The sequence below is a fragment of the Lygodium microphyllum genome, chromosome 16 (genome assembly GCF_053477565.2).
Source record: "Lygodium microphyllum isolate KBCC chromosome 16, Lygodium_microphyllum_v1.1.10, whole genome shotgun sequence".
Taxonomy (NCBI): domain Eukaryota; kingdom Viridiplantae; phylum Streptophyta; class Polypodiopsida; order Schizaeales; family Lygodiaceae; genus Lygodium; species Lygodium microphyllum.
The window spans coordinates 46,352,495-46,369,617 of NC_141150.1; the positions used below are offsets into that span (position 1 = coordinate 46,352,495).

Genomic DNA, 17,123 nt, shown 5'->3' on the forward strand with positions numbered 1-17,123 from the left:
AAAAAATCAACAGTTGACACCATTCTTCACGCCTACATTTGCATAGCCAAAGGCTCCTCATCCTTCGATGGCAATCTTCTTACTCCACGCATCACCAGTCATCATCCTTGCATTGCAGATTCAAAGGCTCCTCTTTGATGACAGTCTCCTTGCTCTAGGGAAAACCTTGTCATCCCTGCGTTTGCAAACTCAGAGGCTTCTTCGGCAGTCTCCCTACTCCAAGGCATCCTGTTGAGCTAAAACATGCTTTATAGCTGACTAGCGTTTTTAAACAACCCCAAAACGCACTTAATTAATGAAAAACACAAATTTGGTACATAATTCGAGAGTGTTTCGGTGATCCCCCAAAACCCTAATTTTTTGGGGCACCCTTCATCATCTATAAATAGACAGGCTACCCACCATTTAGCCTTATCCTTTTGTGTAGGTCTCTCACTCTACCGTATAGATTTCAGCCATCAACCACCTACCATTTGTTGTCCAACCATCACCGATTGCAGGCCATCACTATCCAACCCTAGGCGGCCTATTTTCAGCCATCGTCTTGTTGTTTGGAGGTCTCCATCTGGTGTGTCATCATAGCACCTAATCAACCTGCATTTCCAACATCTGTTGCCATGCAACAAGCTGCTTCCATCTCTCCCACCACGCGATTGCTGCACTACCTGCGTTTTCATTGTTCAACAAGCCGTCTACATCAGCTAACACCTCTCTTGTTGTCACCTCAGTTCCCTGACACTCTAGTGAGCAACATTTGGTGTTTCCCGCACTCCAACTGGTGGTCACAGCACTTGGGATCTGTCTCTAGTGGACATCACTCTCCGACAATGCATTGCTCTGTCCTTGGGCATTCTTTACACTCTTACATTCATTTATAGCATTCATTCACTTCAAAATTTCTTCTCTCTGTGTTTGGCTTTTCTTTGCCTGAGTCTTTGTGTTTTAGTCTTAGTCGTATATACTATATTTCCTCAGTGTAAACCCTAGAATATCTTTACACATCCTTCGTGCTACGGCACCCTTATATCAGATTCACTTCATTATTTCATTTCATTCATCCAAGTTTCTCTGCTCCTCTTCTCAATGTTTGCCGTACACTCTCTGCGTTTCTCCCTGCAAACCCTACTCTCTCTCTGGTTGCTCGGTCATTTCTTGACATGGTATCAGAGCATACCTTAGTCACAAAATACATGTTTTTCTCGACATGGTATCAGAGCATACATGTTTTCTTGACAAGGGTACCATAGGATTGGAGAATGAACAGCCACCTCTTAGGCTTGAATTGGCCTATTCTAGAGGAGACGATTTACTATTGGTCATTGCCACTCATAGTGAGGTGTATTACTCCTTTTCACTCGGAGAGGATAGCAAACTCACAAGGGATGGTGGTACTTGACAGAACCAATACTGAGTCACTTGCAATATTGTCCCAATCATACTCATTTGAGTTCTCCTCCCTAGTGTGGTCATGGACTCAACAAAGGAACATCCGAAGCCCTAACCTAAAAAAGATCTCTCCATACAAACTCTTGTAGATGCCAACGAACCCTTTGTCTAGGCCTCTTCAGATATGCTCAAATTCTCCAAACTCGCTAAGTTCAACACGCTCGGTCTAGCTCAGCTTCAATATCTTCATTCCTCCCACATATGCACACTTTGCTAATTTTTTGTACCTCTAAATATGAGTCCTCTGGTATACAACAATTGGAACCAACTCCTCCCAAGTCAAACCATCTACTTATATGCATAGTATAGTAACAAGCTCTCCTGAGTCTTATCTTATTATGGATGTACTAATCACTCTGTACACTTTATTTCAGTGCACTAGAGCCACTCTAAATATCATCCTTGATAGAAGCTTGTATATAACCAGCATTCAGGATATGAAGTATCACTCAGGACATTCACATATTGCGTTTCTGGAAACAATGTGGCTTTTCTCTTTTTCCTGGATACTAGCAAATGTCTGAAAGAACTCACCCATAAGCTTGTTTCAACAAGAACCTTTCTACTTCATTGATAAAACTTCATTTAGCTAGGTCATTGTAAATGCTGCATGTATTGCTGTTTCATCTGCTACAGAATCAATTGCCCCAAATCTATCATTTTTCCACTTCATTGATGTTAATATAGCTTTTCGTGGCTTGGCCAATGCAGACTGGCAGCCATAATTGCCTCATCATAACAAACAGTAGGCTGTCTAAATGTATCCTTTTCCATCAAGCCACCAATGAGATACTCTGAGCAGCACAAAAGTAAGTCATGTAAGCTATGCAAACATGATCTGATTGGGCTTTCTTTACATCCAAGTGCCATCTGATTTGGTGGACACTCTGAATACAAAGTGTTCAGATTAAGCTACTGTATAACAGGCGATGTTCTCCCTGTAGTGCCACACGTAACGAATGCTTCAGAAAAAATGTGATGACATGGAGTTTCTAAATCTTCAAAAGAGAGGCAATCACTACATGTTAGAAACGTGACACATGGAGTCTCTAAGTCTTCAAGGGAGGGGCAATCACTGCATGTTAGGCATGTATCATGTGTGCACAAAACATGACAGTAACCAAGGACTAGTTCACTTTAAATCAAGCTTTTCTCCACATATCTAAAAAGTTCATCCAGACTTAACTGCATGTGGGACCTTTTTGAAGTATAAATTCTGCAACACATTTGTTTGGAAACCATAACATAAGTGATAGACAAAAAAATTTCACATTGTGAAGTTGCAATGCCTTAAGTTGCTTCTTGCTAGCTACAAGCTTTCTGAAGCAGGAAATCAAATATTATTGAAAGGCAAAATTCCTTGCTAGCTACAAGATTTCTAAAGGGAAATCAGCTAAAGCTTTCAATCTTACCTAAGTTTTGCAAGACGATTCATACATGATGCTGCCGCATGTGAACTGTAATCTCTTAACAAAATAGTGAAAAGCCCATTCTTATTACCATTTCCTGCAATAAAACCAATCGAATATATATTGATTTTTAAAAGGATGAGAGAAGCATGAAAATGGCACAATTTCAAACATCCAATCAATCAAAACTAGACATAATCTAGAGTCAACATATTGAAGCAATATCAGGTAAGGATCAAAAGACTGGCATTTTCCAAATATATCAAGCTTTATACTAGCTATCAGCTCCCATCTGTGACAGTGCCCATGAGTCCATAGGGACTACAACAAATCCGATTTGGCAATCCTGATTAAGTGTTGACCAAAGATCTAAACAAAGACGAGATAAGCACGGCTCCCCTCTTTGTCCTCAGTGCATAAGCTGCCATGACTCAAGTGACTGCTCCATGTCGCAATCATAGACTCTACTGTACTGGAAATGCAAGCACTCTCTCTTCACTGGTCACCACCATTGTGAGAAGAAGGTTTCCTCTCGTAAAAAGCCCAATCCACGTCTGAGAGATGTGCATATCAGTCCTCCACTTTGGGGTGCCAACTAGGTGATGCTCTCCATCATGTCTCTGGCTCCTTTAATGCTCTGATACATCTGTCTACTGAGCTGATAGCGCAAGAAAAATAAACCTCCCCATTGTCGAAGCTATCTGTGAAGAGAACCTCCCCCAACATAAGTGCGGCCTCTATCTGATGGTGTGGCATGCGTCTCTATCTTAAGTAGTTCTTTGAAGAGAAGACATCATCTCATCTTCAGTTCAATGCTGGTTGGAGCAATTTGGTGAAGTCCTGTAGATGCTGATAGCAGCTGCAAATTTGACCTCAAAACCTCTCCCAAACCTTGTGGCTCCGATGTTTGAAGAGTAGGCATCATCTCATCTTCACTTCAATGGTGGTTGAAGCAATCTGGTGAAGTCTTGTAGATACTGATAGCAGCTGCCAATTCAACCTCAAAACCTCCCAAAACTTGTAGCTCAGATTTTTTTAAAATCCAATGAATATTGGGCTGTCATGGTCCATCAGCAAAAGCAATAATCTCTTGTTTCCATAGAAATAACTTCTTCAATGGCTCCTCACCTAGAACAAGGACCCTCACAATAAGCTTCACTAGCAATGCTCTGCTCTAACCATCTGGGTCTATAAACTGCAAATCACCCTTAGATTTGGGTTGTATAATAATATCCCAGGCTACTTTAGCACTTGCCAGGCTTGCGTCTCCACCTTACCAAATGAGATTCCTAAGGAGATGCCTAACCTGGCCAACACGTGACCTAGATTAAGGTCTAATAAGAAGTAATGCCCATGAGCAAGAGTGCTAGCTGCTGCTCTGAAGTGATATTAATGCCCACATGACAACCAATGCATCTCACTCAAGTCTTCAAGGAACCTAAGATAGTTGTCTCATTTACAAACTTTGCATCCAAATGCTCATGGCCTTAAACTCTTAATCTAGGTAGTGTAAAGTTGTGATGAGTAGTGGATCTTTTAATTTCACTCTGCCATTTGATCTGATCAGCATGTGTCCCTGTAAGCAAGAGATCATCAACATAAAGACAAATGATCAGCATGGATCCACCCTCTTTACATACGTAAAGGATAGACTCAGATGAGCTATTTATGAACCTTTGGCTAAGCAAGAAAGCATCTATCTTTGCATACCAAGCTCTAGGAGCTTGTTTCAAACCATACAAAGCTTTCTTCAGCTTGCAGACCAAGTGTTCCAAGCCCTCAACTGCAAAACCAATGGGTTGTTGCACATATACTTCCTCATGAAGTTCCCCATGTAAAAATGCAGTTTTAATATCCAACTGATGCACAATCCATCCATAATGAGCAGCCAAAGCAACCATAGACTTGATGGTCATTATATGGAAAGTAGGAGCAAATGTCTCCTTATAGTCAATGCCTTTTTTCTGGGCAAGCCTTTAGCTACAAGACTTGCCTTGTATTTGTCAATGGATCCATCTTCATTCCGTTTCAGCTTGTAGACCCATTTTGTTCCAATGGCTTTCTTCCCAAATGGCAAAGACACGAAATCCCATGTTTTATTCTTAGTGATAGAATCCAATTCAACTTTCATTGCTACCATCCATTGCACACACTGTTGTGCATCCTCAAAACATTCAGGCTCTTCTTCATCAAGGGTGCTTACTGCTATAACAAACTCCATGGTATGTGCACTATCATGCATACGAGCTTGCCTTCTAGTACGACCAACCATGGGTGCATCTAGATGACTATCTTTCATAGGCTGTATATACCATCTAGGCATTTGTCTTGCCTCCTGACTGTGCATAAGCTCTTGCTAAATTTCAGTTTCAGCACTTGCTGAATATTCAGATCAGCCAATGGCTGATTTTCTGCATTTTCCAAAGGAGTAGTTAGCTGAACATTGAGTTCACTTGCTGAAACTCCAGCTGAATCACCAAATGTAATGGGTAGCAGCCCTTCAAATACATCACGGGCAGCCTGATATGTGTCTAAACCAATCAGGGACAATTCTGATTTTTCATCAAATAGTACATCCCTACTGACAAACACCTTTTTCGAAACAGGATCATAGAGTCTGTAGCCTTTGCTCTCACTGCTATATCCCATAAAAATGCATTTAACAGCCTTGTTATCCAACTTTTTCTTGAGTACCTTTGGAATATATGCATATGCAACACACCCAAAGGTATGAAAGTATCCAACAGAAGGTTTCCGGTTGTTCCAAGCCTCAAAAGGTGTAATTTTCTTCAAAGCTTTGGTGGGGCATCTATTCAAAACATGCCAAGCACACATGACGGCTGCCATCTAGAAACTGTGAGGCAAGCTCTTTGCCTTCAGCATACATCTGGCCATCTCCATGAGTGACCGATTCTTTCTCTCTGCAACCCCATTGTGCTGTGGAGTATAAACAGTAGTGTACTGATGGACAATGCCCTTCTGCTTCAAAAAGAAATTCAGCATAGAGGAGATGTATTCCCCCCCTCGGTCTGAACGGAGAGTCTTAATTTTACAAACCCAGAATGCATCATACACTTTTGACTTTTTGACGAAAGAGTAGACCTAGCAAAATCAAGTAAAGTCATCAATAAAAGTCACAAAATAGTAACATTCTCCCAGTGACTTTGTCTGCATAGGCCCATATTCATGTGAATGCACTAACTGCTACCTGGCTCTTGCTCGAAAAGCAACATCACGGGGAAACGAAAAACGATGCATTTTCCCCAAAATACATCCTTCGCACAAGTGCTCAGGAGGTCTCTCCAGTAGAGGTAATCCATCCAACATCTGCGTACGCTGTAAGAGCATCAAGCTGCCAAAGTTCGCATGCCCCATCCAAGCATGCCGTAACTCTGTCTGTATCATAGCAGGAGTAAGAGTGGATGTCAAATACGTTGACTGATCAACCGAAAGAGCATCCAACTCGTATAACCCATGACATAAAGTGCCTATCAAGACCAAAGTCGTGTTTTTTGTCTCTCACCATGCATCGGTCATCATCAAATGTGACCTGCAATCCACAACGTGCCAAAGAAGAGATAGAGAGCAAATTCTTCTTTATGCCTGGCACAAATAAAGCATCCTGTAGGCGGAGAATAGAGCCATCAATGGCTATGAGCGCAACCTCCCCAATACCTCTAACACGGTATGATGCATTGTTGGCACACTGTATAGACTTGCCAACTGGAGCTACATGAACAGATGCAAATAAATCTCTGCGAGATGTAATATGCCTAGAAGCACCACTATCAAAAAACCAAGTGTTTGCATTCTCAGTAGAGTTGAATGCTCGATCTGCCCAAGAGGTGTCATAACTGCATGTGTAAAAACAATAGTTCATGTCTGCACAACAAAGGACGCAAACTCAGTAGCAGTGGAAGGAGCATCAGAAACAAACATTCCTGACTCCTTTTTCTTCTCGTTGGCAATGCGCTTTCTACACTCAGTGATGTAGTGGCCTAGCTTCTTGCAATAATGGCATTTTCTCTTTTTGGCTTGCGTGCCCCCTTGTTTTTTGTTTGCCTATGATATTCTAGAAGTCCCAGAACTATGCGGAGCATTCTTCACTTGGCTGCCTTTGCCCTTCTGTCTAGCCATAAAAGCCTACTCAGAGGCTATAGCATCCACAATACTATTCCTCCATGTTTGCTCGTCCTCTAGAAGCAAACTAACTAATTGAAGAAAAGTGATTGGCTGCACAGCAATCCTCATGGTGAGGTTTAAGGCCGTATGAAAAGCCAAGTCATAGTTGCACTTGTACGTAGTACGAGCTAGTTCGTACTATATGGTTCGTAAAGTATCGTACCGTACGAATTCGTACCAAAAAACAAGCACTTTTTTTTCTTCTTCTTTTTTGGCATGGTTGTTGTTATTGGTGGTGGTTTGGGTTGTTGACTGTTGTTGTTGTGGTGGTGGTGGTGGCAGTGATTTTGTAGCCTTGATCGATCAACCAAGAAAGGGGATGGAAGCTTGATTAGACTCCTCATACATGTTTTGTTAGGATTTATCGTAGAGCCAAGGGCCATACATAAGGTATTCAAGTAGTTCCAAACGTTTCTAATTGATGTCCCATCATTTTTCACAATATGTTAGCGTCATCAATAAATAAATTCAGCACCATTTGAGAATCATCAAGTAGCTTAATCCTATTGATTTTACTTTTTTTCACAGCTCATTTTGCACCACTCAACCCCAAGCATTAGTACACATTGCTAATAAAACTAGGCCAAAGGATAGCTTGGCCTAATGTACCTTCTGAGAGTACACGAATTAGTGAATATAACATCAATAGCTACTTTAGCCTTAGCATTGCCAAACAAAACCATAACAAAATTCATAAATCTTTTATCAAAACCTTTGCTAGTTTGTTTGGTAACTGTTGGTCTCACAGGTCGTTTTGGCCTCCTGTAGACGTTAATAAAGCATCTCATGTCATTTCATCTCTCTCTCTCTCTCTCTCTCTCTCTCTCTCTCTCTCTCTCTCTCTCACACACACACACACACAACCTTTTCTCTCTCAAGCATACATGCCTCTTATTTGTATGATCATTCATGTATGATGTATCCACTCCTATGTATGTACTTGTAAGTTGTAGCGCATGTTGCGCATGCGGCATATGCCATAGAGGTTTTGGTGTGTTACCCTCAAGTATTCATCTTATATACTCCAATAGCATTGCTATTTAGACTTAATGAAGTTCAAAATAATGAAGTTAATTTTTTTTCGTACTAATATCATACCGTACCTTATAAAATCTTAAGCTACCATTTAGTACCGTATTTAATCGAACCGTACCGTACTGTACTTTTCGTACTTGGCAACTATGAGCCAAGTACGAAAATGAGGTAATGAGTTCAAAGTGGTAGATATCATCTGTGCATCCGAATAGTACTCATCAACATTCATGAGTTGCTCTCGCAAGTCCTGAATTTTGTTCAAGTGATCCTGAATAGAATCACCTTCATTCATTTTCAATGTCTCTAGCTCTTTCTTTAAAAAAGAGATGCGAGTCTCATTCTTGCCACCAAACATCTGCTCCAAAGTTAGCCAACTTCTCGTGAACAAGCTACTGAACGAATATGAGGGATGATTGATCGCTGAACTGCCAATGCAATCAGCGACAAAGCCTCTGCATCCCATGTTTTTTGACCTATTGTTCTTTGGAGAAGTGACTGAAGTGGAGCAGGCTGAGGTGCCTATGGTGCACGTCCTCCTAGAGGAGAAGTAGCTAGAGCCACAACTCCAGGTTGAGCTTCTTCTCCACTGACATAATCCCAAAGATTTTTGCCACAAGTACATTCTTCATCATGAAGGACCAAAGTGAATAGTTATTTCCATCCAATCTGTCCTCCTTGGATACATAGGTGAAAACATCTCCTCCCTGATTTGCCATGATTTTCAATTACCAAAAAATGCAAAAGAGCAATGTCAAAGCAGGACTACACTGGAAATCTGAAAATTTCCAGAAATTGTAGAAAATAACTTTCTGTAATTAGTGTACATAAGTGCACTCTGTCAAAACTGTCTGTTATGCACGCAGTCCAACATGCAATCAGTGTTTAGCAACACTGTACCAGTAAAATCCCCAAAATTTCTTGCCTCGGCTTTGTCAAAACAATCTGTCAGTGACTGTAACTGCAATGCGTATGCCAATGTTCCCAGAAAACATAAAAGCCCCAAAAAATTTCCCAGACACGTTTGTTGACTTCTATGTCTGTGGCGTGGGAACCCCTGCTTCCAGGAATTGCAGAAAATTAAAAATTGAAAAAAATACAATAAACATTACGGTTTACTGGCGTAGAGCCGTCAGGCACATGTTCGACCGGTTGACTGGCGGCGGGTGTCACAAGCGAGCTGGCAGGCAAAGCGATTGACGTCGTAGGGCAGAAGCAGCACAGGTGACGAACAGCACAAGGGCACAGTCGACGAGCGAGCAAGAGGTTTCAAGCGAGTATCAACTGATACAAGCGCTGCTGTAGACGAGCTTAGCGACTGCAAGCAGGCACCGTTCTCTAGCACATGTAGCGTGATTGATGGGCGGAGAGTGCAGCAGAGCTGATGGGGCGTTTGAAGACTAGACAAGGATTGTGTAGCAGGCGAGGGCCTAGGCAGGCTGGTGACCGTTTGACGTGGGAAGAAGCAGGTCGAGCTACTGAGGCAGGCAGCACTATCAAGGCCGAGGGTGACTGAGCAAGAAGCCACTGTGAGAGAGGACGACAGGATCGAAGCTCAGTACAGAAAGCAGTAGACAGTAGAGAGTGAAGCACGACACCCAATGTGATAGACTGAAAGAGTGCAAAACTGAAAGTACAAGGTACAACCCTTAAGCCTTAGGGTTGTAGGGGGCACTCACACCCGAACATGGTAAGTACCCGAAAAAAACCTCTCCTACCAAGAGTAAAAAGTGCCCCAATGTCCTACTGATCACCAACACTCCGATGTGAGCGTAGGTGTAAGTGAGACGTGAGTGAAATACCCAACAAACCCCCCTGGAGTGAGGAGTGATCAGGAGTACAAGGATAATCCACCACCAAAGGAGATCAGATTTAAAGCATGGCGAAATACTTCAAATCAATCACGAGGAAGAGCTTTGGTGAAGATGTCTGCCACATTACTGGTGGTAGGACAATAGACAAGGCTGATATCACCTGCATGTAGCCTCTCTCTGACAAAGTGATAAGGTATCTCAATGTGTTTCATGCGTGCATGAAACACTGGGTTCCGTGCCATTGCACTGGCACTCTAACTGTCAGTGAACAAAGGAGTAGGCTCCGTAACAGATACATCCAGATCAGCAAGCAATCGTCTAATCCATACGCATTCAACTGTGGTAGTGAAAGCTGCCTTGTATTCAGCTTCACATGACGATGTGGCAATAGTGGACTATTTCTTGCTAAGCCAAGATATGCAAGATGAGCCAAGAAAGAAATGATTGCCACTAGCGGAGTGACGTGAATCATAATCACCAGCTCAATCAGAAGCATTGTAAGCATGTAACTGCAGTGGTCCCGCCTTGGCATAAAGCAATCCAAGAGATCTAGTACCCTGCAAATAAAGGAAGACACGCTTAACAACTTGCCAATGTAACATGCGTGGCTGATGCATATATCTGCTCAGGGCTGAAACTGCAAACTGTATATCTGTGCAACCACCCTTCCTTCTCGGATAGGGTGGTTTAACCTGATTAAGTACTTAATTACAGCAATTAGCAAATGAACATAAACTGAAATGCTCACTTTACCTTCATAAACTTGGACAGTGGACACCCTGTTGGCCCCAAAACTGGCGCCCCTTTCAGTATTTCTTTAATTTCAATTGCTGATGGATAAACTACAAGCCGAGATTTCACAATCTCCTTGGCTGATTCAAAAGCCCCTTGTTGTTCCGATAATCAGCAAAGCATTCGGGCAAATTGCCCCTTGATTTTCACCCACGACTTGCTCTAATGGAACCCCAACTGGTCAAATGCTGCTCCAAATTCACAATAGATGGGCTGGCATCTCAATTCCTCACAATTCCACGAATTTCCGTTGCTGATTTCAGTGTACAATGCCTTTGATTGATGGCACGGGTCCCAAGGTGGCTGCTAAACCCTAATTATTGCTGTAATTTAGGGTTTACAACAGTAAACTCTCTGCTGTCCACCAAATTTGGCTGTACTCTGCTACCCATGGCTGAGAATTGTTGAGAATACTTCTGCATAGACTGCAAGAGATGAGAGAATGCTATAGAAAGAGAGAAAATCAGCTGAAATGTATCTTCTGATTCGTAGCTCTGATGACAAATCTGATGGCACCAACAGCTTCAAAAGGGAGGTAAAACACCAACTCAGCTGGCGAGCCCTCCTCTCCTACCGCCGCCTCTCTTGAGGCGGAAGAGAAAACCTGCTGACCCCTGTCCTGTCGCGGCACACGATCAGCCGTCGTCGCCTCTCAAAGCCAAATCTGATCACCTCCTCTCCCTCCACAAAGCTCCGAATGGCTGCCATTCAACTTCCACCACCCTCCAACAGCCTTCTCCCTAGTTGCATGGGAAATTTTTGCCAAGTGGCAGCCTTCCTAATGCATTTTCAGCCATTAAATTAATTTTTCAGAATTAATTAATTCTGAAAATTAACTTCAGCCCTTTTGACCCTGCCCAAAATTAAACATGCCCATCTGGAATGAACTTGGCTAGGCCATTTGCAACTTGGAGTGGTTCCCAACCTCTATTGGCCATTAGACTAGCATTAATTAATTAATTAATGCTAGTCCCTAGTGTCACCACTGACACTTAATGGCCAAACAATTGTCCTAGGCTCCAACCTAGCACCAACTGACCACCAAAACCCAGTTGGCATAACTTAACACAACTTTTGCCTTTAACACCCACTGCATCCTCCGGGTCCTTGGCCCGTTCCCATGAAATAACTGCCATGTGCATCACGTGCTAACCAACCTTGCACATTTGATTAGTAACTTAATCAAATGTTACTAGCAAGATTAAAGCATCTCAAAATTTCACGTCCCCGTGACAGACCTCCCCCTTGAAAACCTTGTAATTCTCCTCGATTGCACTGCATTGGGCCAAAGCAAAAGTATATTGCACTGGAATTTCAATTTGGCATGACAGTTACCACAACATTGGCCACTATTGTCAAACCGTTGTATATGCGCAAAACTTATTGAAAATTCCCAACCAGCAAAACATAATAAAAAACTGAAAACAATCCAAAGCTGTTGCTAGAAACCATTGGATGCATCCATAACTCATGTTTCTCAACCATTCTAACTTCAAAACCACAGTAAAGCATATTCTCAGCATAAACCATGGCTGAAACTGTCAATGACATTCGTTTACATGCGGCTGTCCATGGAATCAGCTGTAAACCATTAAAAACTGAGCATGACCTGATCATGGACTGATATGAGAACTGATCACAAATGGCTGCAAATGTGACTCCGAACTGATCACAAGCTGATGGTAAAAAAACTGATCAAAAACTGATGCAAAAGCTTATGCAAAACTGATTCCAAAGTGATTATAAACGGTTCTCAAACTGATCAAAAACTGAGCTGAAACTAATCAGAAATTGATCTCAAAATTGAGGCAAAAACTCATGCCAAACTGGTCCAAAAACTCATGTATAAGTATAGTCTCAGAGCCACGGTAAATACCATACTCATATACATGTATCTCACAGTGACTAGTACACCGAGCAGTGACCTCATGGCAGACCTATTGTCAACACAGCACCTTGGATGCATGCTGAATACATCCGAGATCCACTACATACGAGAGCTGTCCAAAACCGGTGGAGTAGAAGTGCTACCTCCCCCTTGAGCATCAGGCAATGCTCCGGATGCCCGCTCTGCTGAACCTGAGTAAGCCCGATCCAAAGTCGGCTCTAACTGAAAGGCATCGAGATAAAGTTGCAACAACTGAGGATGGTCTGTCAAGTCATCCTCTTCCATCCATTTTGCATCCATTGGTGAATAATTTTGAAACTTCACCAAATATCTTCTGGAAACTTTACATTTAACCTTCCTTTCCTTATGTGCCGAAATCTGCTCGGGTACCAAGATCTCATCTACTTCCTCAACCTCTAGCTGAATTTCAGCATATACATCTTCTGGCACATCACCACGAAAAGGTCTCAACAAACTGACATGAAAGGCATTGTGTATCTGCCAATGTGGAGGTAATTTCAGCCGATATGCAACATCGCTTATCTTTTCCAACACTTGAAAGGGCCCATAGTATCTCATGCTTAACTTCGGATACAACCTCTCTCTTCCCTTCATCTTTTTCAGCCTTGCCTTTTCGAAACGCAGCAATACATAATCGCCCTTTGCAAACTGCAAAGCACGTCTATGACGATCAGCTGCCCGCTTTTGCTTGTCCTATGATCTCTGAAGTGCATACTTTATCTTTGCATAGGCTGCATCCAAGCTTTCCACAAAGCGATCAGCCTCAAAGATCTTATCCTTAGTGTGCAAAATAGGTGGAACCTTCTTGCCACCCTCAACCACCTCAAATGGAGCCTTGCCATTGGAACTATGCACCGTATTATTGTATGCAAACTCAACCAATGGCGAATATTGCTCCCACTGTGTCTTGTGATCTAAAACATAGCAGCTCAAAAGATCCAACACTTTGGAATGCTTCCTCAGACTGACCATCTGTCTGCGGACGGAAGGATGATGAGAATTTCAGCGTGGTACCCATATTTTCAAACAACCCATTCCAGAATAGACTGGTCATCCGAGGGTCTCCATCACTGATGATCGACTCAGGCATACCATGATATTTGAAAATGTGCTACATAAATAATCGTGCCATATTATCAATCTTTATCTTCTTCCTTACCGGAATAAAATGGGCTTGTTTGCTAAACCTGCAAATAATGGTCGATATCCCATCATTCCCCGTAGGTGTCCTAGGAAGTTCAAAGATTAAGTCCATAGCAATGCTCTGCCAAGGCCTATCTGGAATAGGCAAGGGCTGCAACAAGCCCAGCATTTTTTGCCTATCATGCTTTACCTTCTGACATATGTTGCATGCCCTAACAAACTGCTCTACATCATGCCTCAAAGCTGGCCAATAAAAGAAATGCTCCACTGCCTTGACTGTGGCATCAATACCTCTATGTCCTGCATACGGAGGAGCATGACTATCAATGATCACTCTAGGCCTCAACTGCTTTGTGACACACAGTCGTCCATGCATCAACAAAAATCCATCTCTTAGCATAAAATGCTCATGCCTTTGGCCATTGCAAAGCTGATCATAAACATTAGCAAAGTCCAAATCAGCAACATGTTGCTCTTTCATGGCATCCAACTCAGTGTGGTAAACCATAGTGATGGCTGAAATTTGTGGCTTACGTGACAGTGCATCAGCCACAATATTCTTTTTACCATTAATGTGTATAATGCTGCCTATTGGGACAATTCTTGGCAATATGACCCTCCTATTCACAAATAAAGCATTTATTTGGAGCCATCAATTCCCTACGTTGTGCCAATGTTTTCGAGCACATTCTTTGCTATTTTGGCCTCTTTTCAGGCCCGTTTTAAGATATGCCCTTTTTCTCAACCTTAAAAAACTTTTTTTTCGGCTTCTCCCCGCTCTCTTGAAAACCCGAATCCTTTCCACGCAGCAAAGCATCGGCTGTAGCAGCAGTCTCTATGAGTTGAGACATGCTAGACACGGTGGATTTTATGCAAAAATCCCTGATTCCTTTGGGCAGCCCACATACATATTTTTCCACTTGCTCATGAAGGGGTACGGCACGATAAGAGGTGACGGGCAGCAATGCATCCCAAAACTTCTTATTGTATTGCTCTAAATTCTTGCATTCCTTTGCATCAAGCCTGTTCCAAGCTGTCATGATGTCCACCTCAAAGGTACTAGTCAACCAATTCGATGCAAACATTTGCTTAAATTGTACCCATGTTGACGGTGCTCTACCTTGCATCAAGAGCGTGGACCACCACTGCAATGCATTCCCCTTCAAGAAAGTGGCTGCCTTTCGAATCTTAGAGGATTCGGTGAAGTTTCCCCTTGAATAGGCTGCATCAATCTGTTGAATGAAGGTCAAAGCTTTAAGTCTATCTTGTGCACCACTGAAGGACTCAAACTTCATTGCTTTTCCAACCTCATCATAGTCTTTTGCTTCCCCTTTGGGAGTCAAGTTGTCATACACTAGCTGCTGCAAAAAGGGTGCATTTACTGTATTTACATCATGACCAAGCCCAAATGAAGCATTTGGACGACCAGCAATCATTTTTTGAGCCCCATAAGCAGTCGGGGATGCAGATGCATTGCCAAACATTCCACTTTGTGCCCCAGGCATCAAGCCAATGCTACCATACATAGGGTTTTGCACATTTCCAGCCATACCCAAAAACAATGGGCCTTGCACACCATGCATTGGCTGCTGCATACCATAGGGATTTGTGCCATGCATTCCCGTATGCGGCCCTTGGCCAACCATTGCATGAAAAATCGTGCTATCACCAAAGTATCTTGGCTGCCCCATCATAGCATGCATGCCCGGCTGTCCAAAATCCATTGGATTGGCACTTCCATAATGGCCTTGCATTTGCATTCCTTGCCCCATAGGTACCAACTATTTAGCTTCATTGGCCTCTTTAGGAGCTTCAAGTGAAGGATTTGGCACTACCTTCGGTGCACCTTACTGTCCCGAAGGCGTAGAAGTTGACTTCTTATTCTTGCCCTTATTGTCCTTTTTCTGAGCATTCAAAAATCGGGTGAACCGAGGATCCTATGCCAATTCAGCAAAGAGATTTGCTGCTGTCCTCATCCGATTCTAGAACTGGTCATCAAATTCCTCTTCACTTTGCTGGTCATCTACCTCATGACTACTCGAAGGCCCTGCATCTTGCCCAACAGCAACATTTTCAGCTTGTTGTCCATCATGAGAGCCTTGTCCAAGATTAGGCATTGCATTTCCTTCATTCTCATAAAAATGTCCATACTGAAAGGCATCATCACTGCTTGATTCCATCTCATTGTATGAAGACATGTTGCTATAATTTCTTAGCTGAGCACAAAAATCAGCACTAGCACAAAACATTGGCTTGCAATCAGGTGCCTCGAGCTCACCAAATCAAGAGATTGAGCGATTATCCCGGCAATGGATCCATGCAACCAGCCTTCCTTCTCGGATAGGGTGGTTTAACCTGATTAAGCACTTAATTACAGCAATTAGCAAATGAACATAAACTGAAATGCTCACTTTACCTTCATAAACTTGGACAGTGGACACCCTGTTGGCCCCAAAACTAGCGCCCCTTTCGGTATTTCTTTAATTTCAATTGCTGATGGATAAATTACAAGCCAAGATTTCACAGTCTCCTTGGCTGATTCAAAAACCCCTTGCTGTTCCAATAATCAGCAAAGCATTCGGGCAAATTGCCCCTTGATTTTCACCCAGGACTTGCTCTAATGGAACCCCAACTGGTCAAATGCTTGTCAGATGGGAGAGGATCGAGGTGCAGCTGAAGTGCAGTAGACAGTGTGAGAGTGAGAGACAGAGTTGAGCACGATACCCAATGCAATAGTACTGAATAGAGTGTTAGCTGAAAGTACAAATGATAACCCTTATACCTTAGGGTTATAAGGGGCTGTTCACACCCGAACACAGTAAGTGCCCGTAAGTGTGCACCACAAGCACATACAAAATAGTACACATAATCTGGGGGAAAAAACCTCTCCTACCGAGAGTAAAAAGTGCCCCAGTGTCCTAGTGATCACCCGCACACTCCCATATGAGCGTAGGCGTAAGTAAGGCGTGTGAGATACCCAACAAACCCCCCTGGAGTGAAGAGTGATCAAGTGTATAAGGATCATCCGCCACCAAAGGGCGTCAAATTCAAAGCATCGCGAAATGCTTCAAATTTGTCTCGTGGAAGAGCTTTGGTGAAGATGTCTGCCACATTGCTGGTGGTAGGACAGTAGACAAGGCTGATATCACCTGCATGTAGCCTCTCTCTGACAAAGTGGTAGTGAATCTCTATGTGTTTCGTGCGAGCATGAAACACAGGGTTCCGTGCCACTGCAATGGCACTCTGACTGTCAGTATATAAAGGAGTAGGCTCCGTAACAGATACATCCAAATCAGCAAGTAAGCGTCTAAGCCATACGCACTCAACTGCAGTAGTGAAGGCTGCCTTGTACTCAGCTTCACATGACGACGTGGCAACAGTGGATTGTTTCTTGCT

At 42.8% G+C, this 17,123-nt stretch overlaps 1 protein-coding gene across 4 annotated transcripts in view; it reads right to left on the minus strand.

The window, feature by feature from the left end:
• Positions 1-17,123, minus strand: part of NRPC1 (nuclear RNA polymerase C1) — an 88,034-nt gene that overhangs the window by 12,912 nt on the left and 57,999 nt on the right. For all 4 annotated transcript variants that reach the window (XR_015693542.1, XM_087695706.1, XM_087695709.1 and 1 more), the window contains one exon: positions 2,859-2,952. Coding sequence is in view for 3 of the 4 variants with exons in the window: in XM_087695706.1 (XP_087551832.1) it covers positions 2,859-2,952 (94 nt within the window). In the remaining variant the exon portion in view is untranslated. The remainder of the gene's footprint in view (positions 1-2,858; positions 2,953-17,123) is intronic.